The sequence below is a fragment of the Myxine glutinosa genome, chromosome 6 (genome assembly GCF_964187855.1).
Source record: "Myxine glutinosa chromosome 6, kmMyxGlut1.1, whole genome shotgun sequence".
Lineage (NCBI taxonomy): Eukaryota > Metazoa > Chordata > Myxini > Myxiniformes > Myxinidae > Myxine > Myxine glutinosa.
The window spans coordinates 46,885,268-46,908,847 of NC_136266.1; the positions used below are offsets into that span (position 1 = coordinate 46,885,268).

At 44.6% G+C, this 23,580-nt stretch overlaps 1 protein-coding gene across 2 annotated transcripts in view; it reads left to right on the plus strand.

Moving 5' to 3' along the window:
• Positions 1–23,580, plus strand: part of RFT1 (RFT1 glycolipid translocator homolog) — a 44,965-nt gene that overhangs the window by 5,073 nt on the left and 16,312 nt on the right. For both annotated transcript variants that reach the window (XR_013623795.1, XM_068119946.2), the window contains exons 2-9: positions 5,422–5,507; positions 9,325–9,441; positions 12,001–12,190; positions 13,966–14,067; positions 18,164–18,295; positions 18,464–18,539; positions 18,804–18,854; positions 19,780–19,910. Coding sequence is in view for 1 of the 2 variants with exons in the window: in XM_068119946.2 (XP_067976047.2) it covers positions 5,422–5,507; positions 9,325–9,441; positions 12,001–12,190; positions 13,966–14,067; positions 18,164–18,295; positions 18,464–18,539; positions 18,804–18,854; positions 19,780–19,910 (885 nt within the window). In the remaining variant the exon portion in view is untranslated. The remainder of the gene's footprint in view (positions 1–5,421; positions 5,508–9,324; positions 9,442–12,000; positions 12,191–13,965; positions 14,068–18,163; positions 18,296–18,463; positions 18,540–18,803; positions 18,855–19,779; positions 19,911–23,580) is intronic.

Genomic DNA, 23,580 nt, shown 5'->3' on the forward strand with positions numbered 1-23,580 from the left:
CGCCAACCGTGTCCATTTCTGAATGGTGGCCGTCAGGGGGGCCAACTATAAGTGGTTCACCTGTATGGCATAGGTGCCACGTTGACCCAGAGGTCCATCAACGGGTGGTGCCTGGCCGCAAAAGAACTGCGGTCCATGGTGGGCGGCCACAAAAATTGTGGTCCATATGGTGTATCAATCCAGGCAGCAAGCAGCGAAAGTACAGGCCCACAACTGCGGAGCCAGCACCTCTCTCTCCTCTCTCTCTGCCCTAAAGCCAGATCCTCGGAGGTGGGAGACAAAAGAAGAAGACAAGTGAGTAAGGTGGCAAGGGCGCAACAGTGCACGCAATACAAGGTGATGCACACTGGGCCACATGGGAACCAGGTGAGACAGGTACATTCCTACCGTACGCCCCCCCCCCCCCCCCACCAGGTAACCTACATTGCCCCTCCCTTACCCCTTACTGTATCCACAAAACACAACACTACCCATAAACATCTACTTTACAAATCAACAAACGTCCCTACTGTCTTCCCCGTTCCTCCCATAAACCAAATTCGTCTTCTCTCCCTCCTAACCAATCAAATTTGCCATTTCCAACTCTCATCACAATTTGCCATCTCCAACTCAACAGCAAAATTTGCCATCACCAATTCATCATCAGTCCCTCCTAAGGAGGGAGAGATGGAATCACCCCAATGTCTCATCCCCGTCGTGATGCGTCTCACAAATCCACACAGCAATTCTCCTTCCTGCAACACAAAACAAAGAAACACAGGTGTGGAGTCATCATCACCACAGGTAAGTGGCTGCGTATGGTGCGACAGGTTCATCAATCCTAACTATTTCCTAAATGACTTTAACAACTTTACATTACCCGGGGTCTTTCCCTGCCAATCCATTGGCCAACTTACACTATGGGTTCTAAAAACCAATTCCCATTGACCAAACTGTGGTGCCTCTCAATTTGGGGTCTCACTCCCCCGATTCAACACTCGGTGCTCTCGCACAATTTCTGGGCTGTGACGTGTAGCTCTCCCAGCAGGTCTACCCACCTGCACACCTCCACCACTGTAGTTGCCACCCGAGCTTACCTGCTCCTCACCCTAACCTAACTAACTGGGGAAGGCCCTCTCCTGGCTCTGTCACCCCTCTCGGTGCCCTCTGGCACTGGGCTACCCGGGTCCGTCCTCCGGATCCTCGGGCCCCATCCACAACTACCGGCTCCCAGAGCCCACCTGCGGCCTCACCTGGCCGACATCCTCACAGTGGTGGAGTGCCCAACCAACTACACACACTAACAGGCTACACGCCCAGCCATTTCCACAACACTAATGCACCCATCCACAATACCATTCTGCAACCGCACCACAAATGCCAATATCCAGCCACAATTTACCTATACCCTCTACCTAACACTTACACTACCCGCCCCGGGTATCCGTGATGGGGGTCCACTCTTCCCCCATTCACACCTTCGCACCATGCACACCACTCCGTACCACTTACTCCAACTCTCTCCACACCACTCATTCTCTGCTCCATATATTCCACACACCTGTACTTGCACACCTGTGCTCTCACACCTGGTGCCACCTGCACCCTTCTCTCCCCAAGCGCATTCGCGCTGATCCACAACACTCACTACTCATACACTGCTCCACACACCTGTCCAGTTCTCACACAGCATCATCTCATCTAACTACTCCCCTCTGAAACTTGCGCTTCCCAGTCGTCCCTTTAAACTATTGCGCTCCCTCGTCATTATCATCCACACTAATCTACCTGCGGCCCCACTACAGGTATCCTTGTCACTAACTAATCTTAACGTCACCTAATGTCATCTTCGCTAGATCCCTACACACCATATCGTAACCCACCCGGGCTAGTTTTCACTGCCATACACCCCATAATCTATAGCGCATTTGCCCCCCCCATGAGAAGGGTGGCAGGGATGCCACCCTTACCCACCGTCATACGGCGCCAGTGGGACTTTGTGGGACCACCTCGGATGTGAGTCGCTGCCCGCCTGCCGGACCCCGTGCGTCGCCCCTTGCGGGGTCAGCGCGGGGCCGAACCGGCCGGGCCCCCACAGTACATTACCCCCAAGGGGCTCTCGTGCCTCCCCTGTCCCTCTAACAACTACCCCTGTTGGTGTCGATGCATGGGTCACACTTCCGCAACCCGCTACCCATTCCATACCACCACAACCTTGCTCACCCACACCTCGCACCTCTCGTTCCATACCCTCCAGACCAGCCATACACCTCACTCTTGGCCTCTCACGAACATCCGGGTCTATCTCGACCCCCAAGCTTATTAAATCACCTGGCGCATCATACGCACGACCATATTGGTCACCACTTACACCGGGTCCTCTTTCTCTTCGCTTCTCCTCCATCACCTGCGAATCCCTCATCCGGTTAATGAGCACATCATCACGATCCGAACACAGACTTTGGACCAATTCTTTTACTTCCTCCTTTATCTCTTTCTTATCCTCTCTCCGTCGCTTCTTAATTTCGCTCACCCCTTCTTCCACTTCTTCTAATTTCTGCTTCACCTCTTTTATTTCCCGGTACGTCTCCTCAAGCTTGTCCTCCAAAGCTACCTTGACCGCTTCTATGTGCGTCCTCACCTGCCGGTCCTTCGTCTCCATTACCTCTGTCACCTCGTCCAACCTCGTTGTCAGTCCCTCACGTACCATCTGACATTGCCTCTGTGTCGCTATCAAGTCATTTTTTATGTCGTTTTGTGTCGCTTTTAACCCTCCTAATACCGCAGTGTTCCTTTGAACCTGCTCCGTTAGTCCTTTTTGTCCCTCCGTCAGCTGTTCCACCTCCTGCGTCAGGTCCTCTATGCCCCCTTGTAACTTTACAGTCCCCTTTCTCACCTCCTTCTCCATGCGCTCCTTACAGTGCCTCACCTCCTCGCGCACTCCTCCGACCTCCTCACTCACACCTCTTCTGATCTCTTCTCCCATCACTTGCATCTCCTGCCCAGATGCCACCCTCATCTGCTCCATTTCCTCCCTGTGAGCATCCAATTTAGTTTCTACCCCCATTCTGACCCCCTCTATCTGCTGCCCCATTTTTTTAACTTCCCTTTCCGCTTGGTCCCTCATGTCCCTCAATTTGCCTTCCATACTGTTTTCTAACCCCTCTAACCCCTTTTGCATCCCTTCCATTTGATTCTCTTGAGCGGCCATTCTGTTTTCTACCCCCATTAACCCATTATTTACCTCTTTTATCCCATTGTCTAACGCCTCACCGGTACCCCTCGCTTCGTACCTCATTACCCCCAATTGCTCACTCTGAGCCCTCGCTTCGTCCCTCATTACCCCCATTTGGCCCTCCAATCGCTCACCCAATCGCTCCCTATCAGCCCTCATTTGCTCACTATTCTGGGCCATAAGGGCCTTCATTTGTATTAAAAAAAGGTCCAAATCTACCAGCGGCGCTACTACGGCCGCGGGCGCGGTCGCCGTGGCCATGTGCGAGGCGCCATTTTGCGCGCCCGTAACCTCGTGCGCGAGGACGCCATTTTGCGACCCTGCCACCCTCACTGCTTCGCTCTCCTCATGTCTCTCAATTTGGTCCTGGATCGACCCTGGCTCACTCTCCTCTACCGGAACCCAGCCGTCTTGATCCGCCATAGCGCGACTTTCAAAATTCGGGTTTTTATTTTTTTGTAAAACAAAATCAAATTTCGCCGTTAATAATTTCGAGCGCGTGAAGCGCGCTTCGGGTCCGATCTCACTCCTCGACACCAATTGTTACAGACGCGGTTTTAGATGTTAGTTTACCGAGCGGTTTGGTATTACCGCGTCCGCACAGTTACTCCCCGATTAGAACCCTATCCCGCCCGATTCCACTCGAGGTTGACCAAGTCGCGCTATGCTAAATCAATGAAGGAAAGGACACAACGGCTGGGATAAATGCAACGACACAAGGGGTACAGTTCTCAAGACCTCCGGAGGAGGATATAATATTGGTGATGCAGAAACGGGTAGATTACACGGTAAGAGGTAAAGCACAGAAAGATGGGCACTTAGACACAGTCTTATCTTATCCCCGACAGACCACAGACAAACGGGACAAGACTGACTTACACAGGGATTGATGGCAAGGAAGGGCAGGCAGTCGATAGCACAAGGTGCACCTTGGCTCAGGGGCAGAATCGACCCGGTCCGGTCCAGAGATGCGGGGAGGTATTGTCGCGCTCGGAGGTGGCGTCCTTTTCTCTCCAAGCTGAGGCGCATCTGACGTCACCTCCCTCTCCCTGCGCATGCCCAGCGGGGAGACACGCCCTCGGCCCGTTGTCTCCGCCCCAGATGGAATCGGTCCGCCGCCTCCATTGGGTGCGGGGGGTTACCGGGCTCCGCCCTTGACGAGGAGCTGACAGCGAGCCCCTGCGTGGTAACCCCGTCGGAGCACATGTTCAATGGCGGCTCACCAAGCCGGAGTGAGGACGCACACTCCCCGCGCCGCCGCCGCTGTTGTTGTTGTACCATGAGGAAGAGCTGCGGGGAGGTATTGGGAGGTCCTAAACTTTCTAACGCTGCCATACAATCACATTCTGGTGCAACGAAGAGTCAGAATTAATGGAAACGAGTCCTTAACTGACATAGACTAAGAATAACTAGCAAGATGTCCTATAGTTGTCTACGTGAGATGCGGTGAACCTGGATGCGACATTTAATGGGGGAAAAAGGGGGAGGTCGGGGCTACAGAGTGTTGTTTACAGAAAATGGGACTAGGGAATGGGGGATTGGGGATAGTGGGGAAGTATTGGGGAAATAGGGGAATATTTACAAGCGGATATGGATGGAGGCCAAATCCCATATCCGCAACAATATAATATAGTCAGTTTCAGGTCAGGTCAGTCTTTTGGGACTGCCACTAGTAACATACAACCCAGTGCTACCTGCCGCATGGTCAGGTTGTCGGAGACTAAACCGACACAACTCACTGGCTCAATACTGGGGAGGGTGACTGTGACATCCTGCCAGGACCAAAAACAACACCTGGCAAAGGGCAGATGAGCTCCCATAGGGAGCCAATAGCCATCCAGTAAGGAGATGGTGTCTCCTAAAAAACACCCATCCTGTTTGGACCGGTTCAAGTCATACCAAAGTCTTTTAAAATGGTACGTGCTGCTTCCTTGCTTGAAAAGGATAGAGCATGGACAATCCTCATCTGTTGGCATCCATTGGGAGGAGGAAATTCCTCTTGAGGAAATGCCCTGCTGAGTTCAGTGAGAAAAGCGGCGCCATTGTTATGACGGTGCTGGTACCCAGAGTATCCCAGGTAAAAAAAAAAAAGGTGAATTTAATTTTGACAATTTGTTGTGAAATCAGGTATCCAATCATATCTACCTTGAACATTTGTGTTCCCTCTCATGCCCCCCATTTCCATGATTGTTACGGTGAAACTCCAGGTGACCTTCCGTTTGCTCACTTTCTTCCTCAACGCTTTCATCCTTCGCCATGTCTCTCAAGAAATGTTGGGAATCGTGAACGTCAGGTTAGTTGGTGCACTTTGAGTCATTTCGGAAATGGTGATGTTTAACGCATACCATCTACACCTGTATTGAAAGGATTTATGAACTATGTTTTCCTTTATGTTTAAGATGGATGGAAGTTAGGTTTTCACCCCCTTGTCTGTTTGTCTGTGAGCAAGATATCTCAAAAAGTTATGGAAGGATTCAGACGAAACTTGGTGGACAGGTTGGGTGTGTGCCAAGGATTAATCGATAGGGCTAAAAACGATATATAGCACGACATCTCAAAACATTGTCGACAGATTTGATCGAAACTTCGTGGACATGTTGAGTGTGTGCCAAGGACGAATTGATTCGATTTTGATTAAGGTCCAGATGCAGATCCGACCTATCAGTGGGCTATATAACATACACTGCTCGGTCTGGTGGAGGCATGCGCTCCACTGAGTGCCATTTTTGTTTCAGTAAGTACGAGTAAGTGGCTTTCAAATCTCACATATAGTACCAATTCTTCTGAAACAAATTGTTTGTGAAACCCTTCAAGTAATGAACCATTTTCATTTGTTGTAAATAATTTGCAAAAAAAAGCTTGCTAAAAAGTATCCGTTTCCAGAGGAGGTAGGAAGAACCATGTTTCCATTGAGATGTTGTCAAACACCTGACTGTAGCTGTGCAAATGTCGTGTATGTGTGCATCGACCATGCTGGGCCCAGCTAAGACAACGTCAGCACACAAGGTGTCCAGAAAGTATGGATTCCTTTTCTTTATTGCATACTGAATTTTTTTTTCACATAACCAAAGCTAATAGAATAGAGCATAGAGATGTACATCACGATGCAGAGCTTCTATGACCTATGTGATTGGTTAAACCTGCAGCAAGTTGATGTCATTAAGCATGGCATGTAAACTATGTGATGCTGTTCTTATTGTTGGGTGCTTCTCTGACCAAATGGTACCTTAGACTTTCTTAGACCCCTACGAGTACTAAACCACCATTTATGTTTTATATTTTCTTCCTCCTTTTTTTGCCAATGTCCAAGCGGTATCTCAGACAAGTGGGACTTTCGGAATGATATTGTGCATGAATAATGGGAATACAAAGTATGCGGAGTTGACATAATTTTTTGACCTTCATTGAAATTTTAAGGCAACTAAATTTCTATATATAGTCCTTCATAATATATTCATCAGACCTAATTATAGTCATTAACATTTTTCACCATACTTTGACTAAGGTCTGTCCGATCATACTGAAATTACCCTCTCTACATAGCCAAGAGCAAGTGTTACGGATTCATCACTTCTGGTGTGGTGGTTTTCATCCACTGTAAACATTTTTGATTCCATGTACTATAATTGTTTTCAAAAGGTTTATTGTTTATGAACTGTTTTCAAAAGGTGAAAAAGTTAGAGTTAAAAGAAACCGGAAACAGGATCGGGAACCGGACGACGACGAAGAGGAAGAGGAGAGAAAGAAGGCGGAGCGAGTGAGTCGGAGAAGAAGCATAGTTGCTTTGCGGTCTGGAGCGAACGTTGGCGAGCAAGAGTCACGAGTGAACTTTGGGTTTCCCAGGAAAGGGATTCCTGCGACAGAGTTATTATCGCTGTGACAGATCAACCTGCGTGTCAGGTTTTTGGCGGTGGATTCCGAGGAGAATCATCGTCGGGCCGTTACGCCTCGAGAACGGGTCGTCGGCCATTTTGACTCGCGCGCTTTGCGCATCGCGCAAGGTCTTTGCTTCGCTTCAGCCGTTTTCACAGCATTCAGACGTTAATCTGGTGTGTGTTTGTGCAACGTGGCTTTTGAAGGTTAATTTTGCGGTTCGCCGACTGTGAGCTGTGAAACGTCCATACCCGAGGGTGAGATTTCCCAGTCGCCTGGAGGGCGCCTTGTGATTTCCCAGTCGCCTGGAGGGCGCCTTTGCGCAGCTTTGGCAGCAGGACTGTAACTGCCAACCCAACGGGATTCTGGTCTGATTGGACATTGATCTGACGATCGCTGGAGCGGATCGACTTTGGCTTGAAGCCGGAATCAACTTTGGCTTGAAGCCGGGATTAGAGACATTGGGAATCTTCTTTTCGCTCACTTGGAGCACAGTGAGTTATATTGTACGAACCTGATGGTACCATCATAGGATATATATTGATTGTACTTTTGATTACTATTATTGTTGTACTGTTATTCTTGTGTGATCTTAATACAATATTTGTTTGTTGGTAACAATTGGTGTGGCTTCACCATTGATCTTTGACATACAGAATAACACATTTTTCTGCCGTGACTCCTCTCGGGGCTCGGAGGTACACCATGACAAGGGGGTTGGGGAGGAGCACGTAACACAAGGCACATTTATGCTTAAATTACATCATACTCCTTCGAGTTAAGGGTCAAGGTCAAATGGCAGTCTGAAACAAAAAAAGAAACTAGTTTTTATGGCGTAGCCCGTGGGGCAATGCCGTCTAGAACAGCGTTTGTCTGTCCATATGTCCCCACAAAGTTACACCAAACAGAGCTGAGGATCTGGTCACATGACAGGGGGACGCAATTAGTAACCATAACAGTTGCACATTTTGCTAAAAACAAATATAACAACTTTCTGTGGAACGTTTTGGGGTCCAAGTGGGTGTTGTAAGCTTGGTAGGAGGTTTCAGAAATTCCTCAATACAATTATGATTTTGAAATACGATCGACGCGGACCTTGCTCCTGAATACGGAAGTGAACAGATGATGACGTTTTGCTGGTTTGATATTATGTCAATACAATCGTGATTAATACCAGTATTGATTTGTGATTGGAATGATGAATGATGCTGTCTGGAATGAGAATATGGAGAACCTGCTGTCAATGCCTCACGATTGACTGAAGGTGACGCAGGAATGTGGAATCTATTGGTTCATCGTTTGCCATTCGTCGGTTTTTTACCCAGGTCATTCACGAACTAGCTGTCAATGCCTGAAGTCAAAATAATTTAATATTTACATTATTTTCTAACTGCTAACTGGTATCCCCACCCAGGTCATACGATCCTCTTCAACTAAAGTATCAAACAAGCCCGGCTACGCCGTTGTTAGAATATCGGTCTTGGTTTTGCCATCGTTCAATTTTGCCAAGATGTGCAATCTCAAAGACAGCTTGGCCTTCGAAGATGTTCTTGCATCATAATGGTGGACCTGAATTTAGGTTGTGCATCTGATATTTGATTTTTGTCCTTGACATTTTTTCAGATTGTGACCTTATTAAGTAGAAACACCTTTTTAATCATAACTCTAATATTTTTCCTCCGATTTTCATGATATTGAGTTTTGTGCGTTGATTGAAGATTGGGACACATTTTCTTTATTTACACTCTATCCCTAAATGTTGAAGGTCAAGGTCGTATGGTGGTCTGAAAAAAGAAACATGGCCATCATTGCAGTCCATATTAAGTTTGTACAACTAAAATCTGGGGTACTTCTGTACCCTTCATCAGTTCTCTTAAGCTTACTGTTTTGTTTTCAAAGCTCTCTACCCTCCATTTTGCCTCCCATTCACCTTCCTTTTCTCTTTTATTCCCTCAGCCCTCGCGCTCCTTCAATCTAACGTTTTCCCTTCCTTTTCTACATGTGTAATATAACAATGATCCCTAAAATGATCTCTCCTACTTACTTTTCGTATGAAACCATTTAAGACTTGAACCCTGCAAAACCATTGCGTGGAATGATTGGAAATATTTCTGTAGTTTTCAAAAATAGCAACTGGCCTTCACTTGGAGCACTGATTTTGTTTGATCAACCTGCTCTCTAAAGATGTACTTTACCCACAATCTTTGAAATGCTTTTCTGTCTGATTTGCCTTTCAGACTCACGCTGCTGTACTCCACTGCTGTCTTCCTGGCTCGTGAAGCTTTTCGACGAGCGTGTTTGAGCATTGGTGGCACGCATGCCTGGCCACAGACCATCAATCTGCTCTGGATGACGTAAGGATTGCTTCCGAATGACTACATTCTGCAGATTTGCGAGCCCTGTTGTACACCGCACCTTTCCTATGCCATCTCCCCTCTCCTAGGCCTATGCCTCTCCCCTCTGGTCTGGTGCTCCTGCCTCACACCTAGCTCGTCTTCACGCTGTTGAAACCAAAGCGTTCAGAATCATTGGAATCTCCCGCGATGAAGCCAACTCCAAGGGCCTTTCACTCAGTCACCACAGGCAGGTTGGTGGTCTTTCCGTCTTCTACCGACTCCTCTCTGGCCTTGCCCCCCCAGCTCTCTCTGGGCTCTGTCCCCCAAATATTCCTACAGGTCGCACAAGATCTGCCTGCAACCCTCTTATGGTTAAACTGCCAAAATCAAGACTTTCTGCTCACCTTCACTCCTTCATTCCTCTTTTCTCCCGCCTCTGGAACAAACTCCCTCACTCTCTTCAATCCCACTCCACCCTCCAGGTCTTTAAAACAGCTGTTCACCACCATCTCTTATCCTCCCCCATCCAAAACCTTGATCTTTTCTACCCCCGCTAATTTCGGTCCCCTTGTGCTTTATACCTCTCCCCCCCCCCCCCCCTTCCCACGCCTCCTCCCCCCAAGCCCTCTCCCTCCCACACTTCTCCCTGCTCTCAAATGTTGTGGTTGTGTGCTTCCCCTTCTCTCCCCATCTTGTCTTCCGCTCCCTCTTTTTGTATATTTTGTTTGTCTGGTTGATTTGTTTGTGAAATAAATGTTAGCTCTTTAAACGAGCCTCGATTCAGTATACAAAAAAAACAACAAAAAAAAACTGTTTAGCCTGGTGTAGGTATATGCTCTACCGAGTGCTGTTCTAGTTTTGAAGTCTGTTATAAGTGTGGAAACAGCCATTCAACCTCCCTAGAAATTCCATCAGGTTAGGCTAATGTGTACAAATGGATGCTACGTTTGATCAAAAGACCACTTGTGTGGCCATCACAACAGAGCTCTTGGAATACCACCGGATGACGACAGATTATTTATTTGAAGATTGTGATGCGATGCGAGCTGGGTTTCTTTTTTTTCACACCAGAGTCTAAATGCTCAACTTCACATGACAGATGTGACCACCACTACTACTCTAGCAGAGATGTGTTAGTAGGTTCTATATCCCCTCCCCCCAGCTTCCACCCCCCCCCCCTCGGTTTCCCTTTTTAACCCTGTCCCCACCGCTATTCAATCCAGACTTGTCACCTTGTGATGCTTTTCACCTCTTTGGACCAATCAAAGACTATCTGGGTGGAATTGCGTTTCCAAATGATTGACTTCAAAGCATCTGTCCTGAAACCTCCATGCACCTGCGCCACATATTTCTCTGCAGATGGCATCAATAAGTGTGCTGCAGATGGCATCGTATAGCAGAGAAATAACTTGACAAATAAGTGATTTCCTCAACCTCCATGTGTTTTTTTTTATTATTCAGTTTATTTATTTAGTTTTTAAATAGTCCATGCCATGTTTGAACCATCCTTGTAAAAATCACAATGCGGATGTATAGTTGTGCTAAGTACATGTAATTTCACAGAAAATGTCCAAAACTATACTTTTTTAATGTTGAAGGCACGAGGCACGGACTATATAGCCCTCATCGAGGCCGGGCCTTAAAAAAAATAGAGAAGAAAGTGTATGATGAAAAGTGTATGATGTTTTTTTGCGAGAAAGAAAGATTAAAGCTAGCCTGGTAGCTGTATTTTGAGTGAGAGAAACCAAGACCAGCAATCCTGACACAGAGAGTGTAAGATGGTTCTGGGTACCACTTTAATGCCTCTAAGTCAGAACGGTAGTACTACCCTGGGTGGTTGCTGCCTACAGCCGACTACCTAAACTACAACCTACAGTTGTCTACAACCTTACTTCCACCTTATCGCAGCGAGAGATGGGGTTTTGCAATTGTTTGTGTGCATCTGCTTCTGTCTAGTTTGTGTGCATCTGCTTCTGTCTAGTTTGTGTGCATCTCAAATGGTAAAAAACGATAACCTTTTTTTACCATTTGAGATTTTGTCATCAAGTTTTCAACAAACTTTTATTATGAGAACATGGAGAAAATAATGAGTAATTTGTGTCGAAATCTGAAAGGCAAAGTCACGGTGACTATATAAGTGGCCCTTGCTAGCTAGCCCCGTCGCAACATGTCAAGCGTGAGACGCCCCGGTTTATTTATTTGTTTTTTAAATCGCTTCTGTGGTTCTTTATTTATTTACCATTGAGTTTCAGTATGTCTGTCCATGCCATAACTTTTTCACCATTTTAGCTTTTTAATCAAATCTTCAACAAACATTTATTATGACAACATATGGAGAACACAAATTAATACGTTGTACAATTTTTTTTACTGTTGTTTTTGTTATGTTTAGTTTGAGTACAAAGCGGACACAGGCAGGATTTCTATTTTGAAATGCTTTCTAATTTATCCATGTATTTGTTGTTCAATGCCAAACTTCCAAGTCGTTTTCCAGGTTCAGCAGTGGGCGGGATCAGGGGGATAATGTACAATTTGTTATTTGTGCTGATGCCTTCTCTTTTATCCTGTATTATTCAGCTTCCCCATAGGTTTGCTGAGCTCTGCAGGGTTGGCCTACATCTGGATATACTGCCTCCATGTTCCTGACTCCGCGGTGGTACCTGGCTACCGCGTTGCTGTCCTCCTCTTTGCATTTTCCGTATTGCTGGAACTGCTCTCAGAACCACTCTGGGTGGTAGCTCAAGCGCACCTGTTTATACGTCTGCGGGTGAATATTCATTATTACAACAATGGATTACTTTACCGTCGTGGGTAAATGTTGGTGTTAGAATTCAATTTTCATCTTTAACATTTGCTGTCAATTGTTTAATGCTTGGCAGGCATAGAAAAGTCTCTACCTTTTGTGTAGTCTAAACGTGCGAACTTTCTACAGTGCATTCAGAAAGTATTCAGACCCCCTTCACTTTTTTCACATTTTGTTATGTTGCAGCCTTATGCTGAAATCGTTTAAATTCATTTTTCCCCTCATCAATCTACACTCAATACCCCATAATGACAAAGAGAAAACAGCATTTTAGAAAGTTTTGCAAATTTATTAAAAAGAAAAAACTGAAATATCACATTGACATAAGTATTCAGACCTTTTGCTATGACACTTGAAATTTAGCTCAAGTGCCTCCCATTTCTCTTGATCATCTTTGAGATGTTTCTACACCTTGATTGGAGTCCACCTGTGGTAAATTCAATTGATTGGACATGATTTGGAAAGACACACACCTGTCTTTCTCAGGCCTCACAGCTGACGGTGCATATCAGAGCAAAAACCAAGCCATGAGGTCGAAGGAACTGCCTGCAGAGCTCAGACAGGATTGTGTCGAGGCACAGATCTGGGGAAGCCTACAAAAAAATCTCTGCTGCATTGAAGGTTCCCAAGAGCACAGTGGCCTCCATAATTCTTAAATGGAAGAAGTTTGGAACAACCAGGACTCTTCCTAGAGGTGGCCGCCCGGCCAAACTGAGCAATCGGGGGAGAAGGGCCTTGGTAAGAGAGGTGACCAAGAACCCGATGGTCAATCTGGCTGAGCTCCAGAGATCCTGTGTGGAGATGGGAGAAACTTCCAGAAGGACAACCATCACTGCAAAACCCCACCGATCTGGGCTTTATGGCAGAGTGGCCAGACGGAAGCCAAACAGTTCAATCTTGGTTTCATCAGACCACAGAATCTTGTTTCTCACAGTCTGAGAGTCCTTTAGGTGCTTTTTTGCAAACTCCAAGTGGGCTTTCATGTGTATTTCACTGAGGAAAGGCTTCCGCCTCTATTACCTCTCTTGGTCACCTCTTTTCAAGGCCCTTCTCCCCCGATTGCTCAGTTTGGCTGGGGGCCAGCTCTAGGAAGAGTCCTGGTTGTTCCAAACTTCTTCCATTTAAGAATTATGGAGGCCACTGTGCTCTGGGGAACCTTCAATGCAGCAGAGATTTTTTTGAGGGCTTCCCCAAATCTGTGCCTTGACACAATCCTGTCTCTGAGCTCTGCAGGCAGATCCTTCGACCTCATGGCTTGGCTTTTGCTGATATGCATTGTAAGCTGTGAGACCTTATATAGACAGGTGTGTTCCTTTCCAAATCATGTCCAATCAATTGAATTTACCACAGGTGGACTCCAATCAAGGTGTATAAACATCTTAAAGATGATCAAGAGAAATGGGAGGCACCTGAGCTAAATTTCAAGTGTCATAGCAAAGGGTATGAATACTTATGTCAATGTGATATTTCAGTTTAAAAAAAAAAAAAATTTGTAAAACTTTCTAAAATCCTGTTTTCTCTTTGTCATTATGGGGTATTGAGTGTAGATTGATGAGGTAAAAAATGAATTTAAACGATTTCAGCATAAGGCTGCAACATAACAAAATGTGAAAAAAGTGAAGGGGTCTGAATACTTTCTGAATGCACTGTAAATGGGAAATTAGTTCATTCATTTTTTAATTAATCTGCAGTGTATGGTCATGCAAGCAATTTTTGCTTTTGCTTTGGCTTGTTTGCAGGTTGTTGCTGATGGAGTCTCCGTGGCAGCAAAGTGTTTGCTGACAGCTGGCTTAGTTACTTTTGTCCCTCATTGGGGGCTTTGGATATTCTCCCTGGCCCAGGTGAAATTAATATCTGTATTCATTTTGCAGATAAAAGTACAGGAAGTTGTCGATTTATGTTGTCTTTTTTATGTTGAAGGCTATGTCGTCCTAATTGAGGCCAGGCCTTAAATAAAAGAGCTGCATTGATAGAAAAGTGAAGAAAGAGAGAATAGTCTAGGTTTTGAGGAAGTAAAAAATCTGCGTTTTGAAAAGGGAAAGGTCATAAGTATTTGGAAAGACATGAGAAGGTAAAGAGTTCCAAGAGTTTTGACAGTGGAGGGGAAGAAACGAACATCATAATGGCCCACCCTTGAGTTGCCAATGGTCACACAATAATCATGCGATGTAGTGACTTGTCGAGTATTCCGTGGTCTCGCTTATAGTGGGGGTACACAAACAGCAAGTTTTTTGGAGCAGAAACCGAAGTAATATCTGTAGAAAAGAGAAAGAGAGCCAACTTTACGGTCTAATTTGAGCGGGTTGAGTTTTGAGGTCGGATTGGGAGAGTTGATAAGTTGGATTACTGTGGATTCAATTCTGTCCAGTAAGTACGTGTAGCTAGAACATCCCCAGATGTGAGAGCGGTACTCTATACAAGGACGAATCAATCCTTTATATAGTTGAAGCAACTGTTGAGAGGAGAAGATTCTTCGACATCTGAACACGACTCCTAGTTTATTTGAAGCAGACTTAGCTATTTGTGTAATGTGTGGATTCCAAAATAAATTTGATGTTAGGGTAATACCTAGTAAGTTTATTGTATGAGAGAGAGAGAGAGAGACAGAGAGAGAGAGAGAGGGAGGGGGAGAGGGAGGGAGGAAGGAAGGAAGGACGGAGACGGAGAGTTTTAGAATTGAGCATATATTTGCATCATTTAGATAGAACATTGTTAACACATTATGGGACAATAGTCAATTTAAGTCATGGTAATCAGATATAACGTTTTATAAATTTAAGTACAGTACAGTAATGCTCCTTGTAAATTTTTTAAATACATTAGCCTGGTGTTGGCTTCGCGGTAAGGGTGCCGGCTTAGGATCCTATGTTCCTGGGTTCGAATCCCGGTCGATCGCTGAATTAACGCCAGGGGGGTTGACTCAGCCTGTCATCCTTCCGAGGTCGGCTAATTGAGTACCAGCTTGCTGGGATGAATGATCACGGTGTGTACCCTGGTTTAGAATAGGTACACCATATCCCTGCGCATCGTAAGAGGCGACCAAGGGTTGGCGTCAGGAAGGGCATCCGGCCATAAAAACATTGCCTCAAACAGGGAACCACGATTGTCAAGGGGCCCGCAAGCCTAACCCCCGCTCTAGCGGGGAAAATGGCCTTAAAACGATCATTCATTCATTCATTCATTAGCCCCATCTGCCAGAGTAGAAGCGACAACATTGCATCGCCCGCGTGTGGGGAAACAACAACATGGCAAGCGCTCAGTGGATGCTTTGCAGCTCTATCTCCCAGTCTCACGAGTTTCACCCTGTGGTGAAGTGTTCTTACGTATGTCTTATATGTACTTATGTGAAGGTAATATGTACTCTAAATGTACTCTGAAATTTAGGGTGACCAAATTTTTTTCCCTGGCAACGTAACCCCCCTCCTGCTCCAACACCCCATTATAACACCATGTATTTGGGAAAATCGTATACAAATATCATCATTTGCGGCGGTCACATGGTCACTCAAGACCCACCTGTTCAACACTGCATTCAACATTTAACCCACAGCATTTAACCCCTGACTATCTCTTCTCCTTCTCCTTCCTTTTGCTTTGATTATTTACCTATTGATTTTTGTCTTTTTGCACTTGTTTTTTGTACTCTGTCAAAGCGTCTTTGGGCTTCTTGAAAAGAGCTATATAAAATAAAGGTATTATTATTATTATTATTATTATTATTATCATTTCATACAACATTGCAGTTTTTAGTAACACATCCTCAACGTAAATTGGTGAGATGCTGTACTCTGTCAATTGCATGTTGGCAAGAACAATGTTCTAAAAATATAAAAGGTATGACTGAAGTCACCAAAACGTCACAATTGATGTACAGTATGGTGATCGGAATATTTCTATCTTAAGAGGGGTTAAAGGGCTTCCTACAGTGCTGACATCCCGAGATGCAAAGGTGGTGATGACAAATACATGGCAGAAGTCATTGGAGTGTTTATTTAGTTGTCACTCTTTGGGGTATTTGTCGGTTGTCCATGGAGGGGTCTGATAGACAGGTTGTCCATGGAGGGGGTCATCCCTCTATCCAGACAATTAAAATGGTCTTTGCATTTCTCCATCTCTATGGCCTATTTCACCAACATGGTCTTGGGTTTGCACTTGTGCAAGCTACCCGCTATCAGCTACAATTGCATGCCACTGTTGTGAAAAATGTTAGAGTGCAACTGCATTTTCAGCAGCATACAACCACTAGATGTTGGAGGTAAGAGAGAGCGAGTGCTCTTTTGGCTGGTGAGGTAATAAACAAGATACTCATACAACACGGTCATCTTGAGCAATCGGACAGCCGTACACTGCATTGGACGCAAGAAGAGTAAGCAATTTATCTCGGTGTTTGAGATTGTGAACTAGATGTACTTGCCACTACTACAAACCAAAGTGCAATGTATAAACAGGAATTGAGAAAAAGGACAAAAGGAAAAAATATAAACAACAGCGATGAGGCATAAGCGCAAATGCTGTTGCTCTCACATCGCAGGTAGGTCAGAACAGTCAGTTTTCTACCATCTATTCTTCAGCATTGCTCCCCTCCGCTCTTAGTTTTCCAACCCTTCCCAGCAACCCCAGGATGCATGCGTTCTTCCAGTAACCCCCTCATGGTGAAAGTTCCAAAATCCAGACTGACTGCACATCTCAATTCTTTTATTCCTTGCTCCTGTCCATGAAACTACCGTCCAGAGGCCTTTTTCCCATTCCTCTCTCCATGATTTCAAGTTGGAAGTGCACCGCCATCTTTTGTCATCCCCAATTCTGACCCATGATGTTTATCCCCATTAACCTTTCCGAACCCATCCATCTTGTACTTGATGGTTTGTTTCATCACCTTCTCTCTGTTCTTTTCCTGTTCGTTCATTCCCTTGCTGGTTGTGCCCAATTGTTGTCCCGCTACCGCAATGTCAATTTCACCTTGCTATCCCATAAGCCTCACTCTTGTGGATAGGGATAAAAAAAAGCATGCATCTTGTAGAACAAGGATATGGCATGACATTACAAAGAAACATGTGGGTTCATTGGGCCCACATATATTTACTCAATTAAGGAAACATGTGGGTTCTTATTTATGTGTCTTATATGCCCTTCCTGCCATTCTTTCCTGCAGTAAATTCTGCCATTGCTCTTCTCCATGAAGCCAACACGGGAAGCTGGAAAAATGGGGCTTTGGATATTGTGCAGATGATTATTAACTAGTTTGTGTAGTTGAAGGCGATGGATTCCATTTCTCATACGACTCAAGACCACAGCCGGAGTTCTGCTTTTTTGTTGCTGTTGTGAGGAAACGACAAATAGCATCAGTCATCTTTACATTTATGTTAAAGGATTGGTTTCTCATCACCAATCCTTTAACATAAATACAGGTTGAGATGGTTTGGTCATGTGTTGAGGAAGGATGAAAGTGACTGGTTGAGAAGAATGATGGAAATGAATGTAGAAGGAAGTAGAGGATGGGGAAGGCCAATAAAGACTTGGCTAAAGATGGTTGAAGAAGAAATACGAGCAAGGGGGTTAACAAGGAGAGATGCAGAAAATAGGGCAAAATGGAGAAGATTGTCATGGGGACCGCAAGACTAACCCCCGCTCTAGCAGGGAGAATGGCCTTAAAATGGCTGGTTTTGTGTTTTATTGGTTTCTCATCACCAAACACCACGTTAACACAGTCTTTAGGCAGGTAACAAAGAGATGCAGATGTGGAAACTATCGAGTCGATGGCTCTATGAACGTGCCATGGTCTCGTCAATTTGTAGATAGCAGGAGAAGTGTTAAAGGGGAGTTTTTCGATTTACACTTTGATTTCATGGTTCTTTGATCACATGAGTAAATATAATTTTTGTTTCAATATGGTTGCTTATATTGTGTGTCAAGTTTTGCTTCACCCTGCCATTGCAGTTGTTGCACACAGGACTGCTGAGTGCCGTGTACGTTGGCTACTTCTCGTGGTATATTGGCTCACCCGCAGCAAGGGCTGACAATTTCCCACTGAGCACTTGGCGAAGTGTGTTCTTCTGCTGGAAAGGAAAGGTTAATTTGTCAAAACAAAGCGTTACTCGGCTGTAAAGTTCATGTTTCCGACCATTGCAGCTATGTGTATCAACATAAACCAAATTCTTGACTTTAGTCTAGGAATACAACACTTTGTACGTCTTTACCTTGATGGTCTCTCTGCCCGTTCTCTCCCTGACTTTGCAGCCATTCAACAGGAGTCTTGTTCTCCTCATTAAAAGCTTCATGCTCCAGTCTTTCTTGAAGCAGATCCTCACGGAAGGCGAGTATATACAGTTGATGAATCGTCGTGGCAGAACGTCCTGTCATCGGAGGTTATGCCTGTTGATGAATGTGTGGGTGGCTATTGAAGGTTTATTACAGCAGGCTGGGACCAAAGCCTAATTCTATATACCTGCCCAAAGCTATGGGGATCCTTAATCACTAAACTGCTTCACATTTGAGACAGGAAAAATAAAAACCTGTGGAAATCCTTCCCATATATATCCATGATTAACATTTTTTTTGCACTATTTGTCGATTTTAGGTGAGAAGTACATCATGACCTTTCTCAACCTCTTGAACTTTGCTGATCAAGGTACTTGATGTTGGTTATGTCCACCACCAAAGGTGTATGGAGGTTGTTTTCACTGTATGTCTATTGTCTGTTCTATTTGTCTGTCTGTGAGCAGGATGTCTCAAAACATTGTGGACGGATTCGGACGAAACTTGGTGGACATGTTGGGTGTGAGACCAGGAAGAGTTGATTCATTTTGGTGAAGATTTGGATCCGAGAATCTTTAAGTGATTCTTCACCATTGAGTGATAGAGCTAAAATGATATACAACACATTATCTCAAAACGTTATGGATGGATTTGGATGAAATTTGATGGGCAGGTGGGTTTTTGACAAGAACGAAACGATTCGATTTTGGTGAAGAGATGAATATGGATTCGGATACAAGAATTATTTAATTTCTAAGTGATTCTCCATCATTGAGTGATAGGGCTAAAACCGATACATAGCACGATATCGCAAAAGGTTACGGACGGATTTGGACGAAACTTGGACAGGTTGGGTGTGAGACAAGGACTAATCGATTCGATTTTGGTGAAGATTTGAATATGGATTCGGATACGAGAATTATTTAATTTTAAGTGATTCTTCACCATTGAGAGATCGGGCGAAAAGTGATATGTAACATGATATTTTAAAAAGTTAAGGACGAGTTGTGACTAAACTTGGTGGACGAGTTTGTCAGGTGACAAGAACAAGACTATTAGATTTTGGTTCAGGTCCGAATCCAGATCCGGCCTATCAGTGGGATACAAAACAAACTGCTCAGCTTGGCGGAGGTATGCGCTCTACCGAGTGCTGTTCTAGTTTTTAATGATATTCTGTTGTTTTGATCTGTTGTTTCAAAATACATCACGATAAATATTCCATGGTGTTGATTGAGTTTAATTTCACCAAATGATGTTGTCCAATGTATTCAAAACCACTCCATTGTGATTCTGTTCAGGTGTTTATGATGTAGTAAACAACTTGGGCTCACTGGTGGCACGGTTTGTCTTTCTGCCCATCGAGGAAAGCTTTTACATCTTCTTTGTCAAAGTGCTGACACGTGGTGCTGATGTTTCTCAGCAGAACCAGGTATTGCACTCTCTACGTTCTTATATGTTGCGTTTCATGTGTGATCCACCTCTTGGTTGAAGTTTGCTCGTATGAAACATAATCTCCAAATAATGGTTTCTTTCAATTTGAGCGATTGACCTACTCATCTTATTTTTCTCAATCATCAGTTTTAGACCCTACCCTTTTTAAATTGTGCTAAGGCTTGTGTTGGATTTTAAACAGTTATTGAGCGAATCTGTTCCAATTCAAAAGTTTTCTTTGTTTTTTTTTTGTTTGTTTTTAACTCAACTGGACTACCGTCCAGTTGAGTTCATCACATACTGAACCCTCCGGCGTCTGTCGTCTGTCAACTTTTCGACGTTAACACTCCAGCGTCCACAAATATCAACCGATTCTGATCAAACTTGACAAGCAGCATCCTTACCCCAAGGACCAGGTTGATATTACATTTCAGCCCGATCCGTTGAAAAATGGCGGACGTTGGCGACTATTTTGTTTTTGGACATGAAAACGATGTTAACACTCTAGCGTCCACAAATATTAACAGATTTTGATCAAACTTAGAATGTTTAACCCTTACCACACAAGGTAGGTTGCTATTGCATTCCAACCCAATCCGTCACAAAATGGCCGCCATAGGCCGCCATATTGTTTTCAGCTCCGAAACGACGTTAAGACTTTAACGTCCACAAATATTTATGGATTTTGATAAGGTGAAGTTATTCCTACTGTGTTTTCAGATCATGATTTTGTATATATGAAGAGATGAATTGATTTCTGACTTTCGCTCAGATCATGATTATATGTATATGAAAATACATAGACACAGAAGGATACCTTGAAATTACATGTACGTCTATCATGATCCAGCTATTTTCCTGACCATTACCCATTAAACCTTGTATGACACTATTTCTATCGTGAAGAATTGTTAAAAAAAAACAAGGCAACACTTGCGACGTTTTGTGGGCATGTTCACTGGGACAAGATGTGGGGGTGGGTGACTTTGAAAGCGAATTACATCCGTTTCCTTTTATCTACACAACTATATTTCTGCAACATTGTTGCAAAGTGTAACATTGTATCAATTGTAAAACAAGGACAAGTATAAGGATACAAGGACCTTCAAATTATTACACAAGGTTGTTGGCTTTTCATTTAAGTCAAATCTTGTACAGACAACTGACCTACTTTAAAGTTGTCCAGTCAGTTCAGTTGAGTTCTGCTTCCCTGGAAGCTCTAGTTTATTGTAAAGTTCAGGACTCTTGGAAGAGCCAATGTGATGTTGACACTAAGAATGGGTTAGAGCAAAGCATGTTTATTGTGGACAAGCAACAAGTCAAAATTGCCTTGTATACAATACAACATACATGACAAGTAGAAAATAGATAGATCCCAATATTATGTAAATTCTGTATATTGTTTTACAATTTTGAATACAGTATATATGCATATTTATTATATATGCATATGGATATATATGTATATACTAGCAGAAGTACCCGGCGTTGCGTGAGGGCAGGGGAACGGGGGGTGGGGGGGGGGGGGGTAGGGCAACGGGAGAGGGCGGGGAGTTCCAACAACTTCGGCACGATCGAGCGATTATTATTATTTATTTTTTTTAACTCCAAAAAAATGAACTTTTTTTTTTTTTTTTGGGCCGAAAACACTCCCAGGCACTCACTGATGAACCTCTGAAAGTTTGATGAAGATCCGTTCAGCCATCTCTGAATAAAACGCGGACACACACACAGACAACTCGCGTTTATATATATATATTGTTGCGGATCTCCCGAAGCCCGTTCCTGTTACAAAGGGGGCGGGGGGGAGTTAAACCCCTTTTTTTCCCCTGGGTCTTCGGGTCCGTGAGGCCGAAACGCCACTTCCGGAGCAAGCGTGAAAAAGGGTATCGGGACAACTTCGCACCTACCTTTAACCCACGCTGCCACGAAAGCGGGGACCGAACCTCGCACAAGCCACGCTTAATCGAGTACGCCCGAGCGGTATGCGTATCACGTGACTCGTGCTGTTACTTTTATGGAACCCGATTCGAGCGGTTCTATTCGTACCATGCGAAGCCAATTGATGGAAGGGACAGGACGGTCAAATCAGAGGAAGAACACGATTTATTTACACTGTACAATGATTCAGAATGAAGGAAAGGGGACACAGAGCAGAAGCTTAACCAGTTTAACTTATCCCCAGAGACGGACGGGGCCCACTCACGCACACGGGGAGAAGAAGAGAAGAAGGTCGCGCGCCAAACACGCTTTGCCGTCGGTCGCCCTGGGGCAGCTCGCCCGGCATGGCTCGCGGATGTTCATGGCACGTATGCAGGCGAAGGCAGGCAGGAGGAGATCGCGCGTCTGTGGCCCGGCACGGGTCGTCCTCCCGAGCGCGCGATCAATACAGCGCAGAGCGCAGGGCACAGGGAAAGTTCGTGTACAATCTTGATCACCGCAATTCAACGCACTCGTTCTGCGGCGTGGTTCTCGTGCGTGCTCAAGCTCAACTCACTCTCACAGGGAACTGTAACTCAGCACTTGAACTCACGATACTCTCCGGCTCTGACTGACGTGCACACGACTCTGACTGGGAACTCTTCTCACCTCTTCTCTCAACTCCCAACTCAACTCCACTGAGGTGGGGGGGGGGGGGGGGGTTTGGAGCAGGGTTATATGGCCCCGCCCCAGAGTCTCACTCGAATGTTCCAAACCCCGCCTCTGGTCGTCGTGGTTAGCCACTCCCCTCGAGCCCTAATGGGCGGCTTGTTCCTTACCGGCCACTCCTCCTGCAGCGCCTCCCTTTGGCCTCGGTAGACTTGTTCAGGCCTGCCACGTGGCATTTCAGCACCAAAAGAACACCTAAGCTCACTGGCCTACTCAACGCAAAACTAAACACAGGAAAGGACTACGCTTACATTCACTAAGAAATAACAACTATAGCGAGGATTCATGTTGTGGTGCGTCTACCTACGAGGGGGAATTAACCTTTATTCCAAAACCACAACAATATAAATCGGGATTTAAATTTAATTCAAAAATTGATCCAGACGTCTATTCTCTTTCAAACATTCAAACCGACAGAGGTAGTTATTTATCACAGCATCTGTAGAATTTTCACCCTTTTACTCGACTCCGTTTCGCTGTTATAGTCAGGTTCACTATGTCAATAAATTATATTTCGTTCAAAATCATGGTAGATTAGCAAACCTATACATTTTTGGAAAGGTTATAGCATAAGGAAACTAAAAATCAATGTTTACATTTGGAGAGATACCTGTATGGCGGCCATTTTGGATTTTCAAAATGGCCACTGTAAAATACATATTTTGTTCTATTTCTGCCTCTAATTACCCTAAAAACTTTTTAAAATATACTAAACCTATATTTTCAGGGACAAGGAATCCAATGAAAGTATCAAATTAGTGCTATGGGGAATGGTAAGACACGAATCAAAGGTTTTGAATTGCAAAATACTGTCTTTATATTCGCGATAAGTTGCATAATCAAATACATGTTATCATTTTGTACAGGCAGTTAATAACATCAAAATGTGTCACAATAATTCATATCACCAAACATACACAGGCAGTCAGCAAAATCATATATACACATGCAGTCAGTATAACTTCACATCTACACAGGCAGTCAATGACAAAATATACACAGGCAGTCAATGGCATCAA